Source organism: Triturus cristatus, chromosome 8 (genome assembly GCF_964204655.1).
Source record: "Triturus cristatus chromosome 8, aTriCri1.1, whole genome shotgun sequence".
Classification (NCBI taxonomy): Eukaryota; Metazoa; Chordata; class Amphibia; order Caudata; family Salamandridae; genus Triturus; species Triturus cristatus.
Genome location: NC_140591.1, coordinates 1,662,852,690 through 1,662,854,844, shown reverse-complemented (window position 1 = coordinate 1,662,854,844; position 2,155 = coordinate 1,662,852,690). Strand labels below are relative to the sequence as shown.

The window sequence follows — 2,155 nt, the reverse complement described above, 5'->3', positions numbered from 1 at the left end:
CTGGATGGTCTATTAACGGCAATGACAAATGTCCAACCTGTAAGAATTTAGTTGAATCAGACGATCACTTTTTATTTGTCTGTCTGGTATATGACCAACCCAGAAGAGTTTGGTTGCGGCCTGTGTGTCGTGAACTAGGCGTAAGATCTGCCCAGGCTGCCAAAAGGATTCTTAAGACAGATACATCTCCCCTTGTGGTTATTGGTCTAGCTAAATACATTAGATGGGCTTGGCTCCTACGGAGCAGGCATAATTCTCGTAACACTCTGCCTCCTACCACAGAATTATAGCAATTTTTACTCTTTTGGAGTCTGTTTTAACTAATTCAAGTCGCGTTCTTTAACCATTTAATACCTTTTTATTCCTGTTTTTAAAGAGTTATGTATTACAAATGGTTTTTAAGTAAATGATGTAAATTATCGCATATTTTCTTAAATGTATTTTTATCTATGTCTTTTAAGATGAAATATTCGAAATAAAGACTTTCTTGACTTGACTTGACTTGAATATATAAATAAATACAACTAATGGGTTACTCTCATTCAATTCTTTTATTACTAAAATGTACTTTGCCAACAACACGCTGTCTACAATTCATATCAGGCCTTAACAGAATGATAAAGCACTTGGGAAAGAATATACACCCCAGAAGTCCAGCACTGGAGCACAAGATGGCAAACACCTCCACGGCCACCATGTACTTCCCCCGTGTGCTCAGGTATGCCGGGATGAAGGAGATCCACACACTGACAAACACCAGCATGCTGAAGGTGATCAGCTTGGCCTCGTTGAAGCTTCCAGGCAGATTCCTTGAGAGAAAGGCAACTATAAAGCTAACTGTGGCGAGGAGGCCCATGTATCCCAGCATGCAGTAGAAGAAAATGGTGTCTCCTTCATTACACTCAAAAATTACCTTGTTGATATAAGACACTTTGTTCAGTTCTGGGTAAGGGGGAGAAATAATTATCCACACAACACAGATTAACGTTTGTACCAAGGAGCAGAAAAAAACAATAGAGCTTGGAGTCTTTAAACCTAAGCACTTTCTTGCAGAGCTTCTTGGGTTTGTTGCCATGAAGGCAAGAAAAACAATCACAGTTTTTGCCAGAATACAGGAGACGCTTATGGAAAAAATGACCCCAAAAGCTGTCTGCCTCAGTATGCAGGTGAGTCTTCTTGGGCGGCCGATGAAGATGAGGGAGCACAGGAAGCAGAGCATGAGGGCGATGAGGAGCAGGTAACTGAGCCCGCGGTTGTTGGCCTTGACAATGGGAGTATTTTGGTACTTCATGAAAACTAGAAGCACAGAAGCTGTGAGGAAAGTCATTGAGGAGGCAGAGATTGTGAGTGTTAGACCCAGAGGCTCCTCAAATGTCAGGAATTCCAAAACCTTTTCAATGCACTGATTTTGTCCTTCATTGGACCACTCGCCGTCCGAACATTTTGTGCAGGAGATCATATCTGAAAAAAGATGAAAACTAGCTTAGACATGTTTTGATAAAAACAATTCAAAGCAATCTTCATTGGTGGCTGGGAAGGTGAGGCCAGGCTTTTATCTGGTTTTGCCTGCAGACCATTTTTCAGTCACAATTAGAGGCTCAACTTCCAGAAGAGTTTTCAGTATCTCACTATCAGTATCAATATATTTGTTTATTTTAAACCTTGTCTCTTAAACAATAAATAATTAAAACTTAATATATAATCAAATACATTGGAACATAATTCAACAGCAAATAATTTATACAGCACTTATACTACAACATGGCTAAAAGCACACATAGGTTAGAATAGCAAATAATTCAGCAGCCAGAAGAGTTCACATCTTCGACCACCCCCTGGGCAGAAACGGAAATGTATTCAAATATTCTTGGACTCCTCTGAGATCTTCCTCCTGGGAATTTAACCAGAAATGGAGCTCCCGAGAGGAGCCAGCCTCATCAAATCAGTCAGTGCTCCTGTACAACGTTGACCTCACACAAAAACAAGTGCATAAGACAGGTCCCCCTATGAAGCAGGGGGTCTCCCAACCCTTGAGGGGGGGGGGGCTCAAACCATTCAGGGACCCCCATTCTACCCAAAGCCTAAGAACATTTGTGAGACATTGCAGATTCAGGGGACCTTCAGGAGCCCAAACATTTTGCATGACACCACTGCA

General features: G+C 41.4%; 1 protein-coding gene across 1 annotated transcript; it reads right to left on the bottom strand.

The window, feature by feature from the left end:
- Positions 1-538: 538 nt before the first annotated feature.
- LOC146808513 (vomeronasal type-2 receptor 26-like) lies at positions 539-1,459 on the bottom strand. Its single transcript, XM_085623968.1, has one exon. The coding sequence runs from the start codon at positions 1,457-1,459 to the stop codon at positions 539-541; it is 921 nt and encodes a 306-aa protein (XP_085480094.1).
- Between the last annotated feature and the right edge of the window lie 696 nt (positions 1,460-2,155).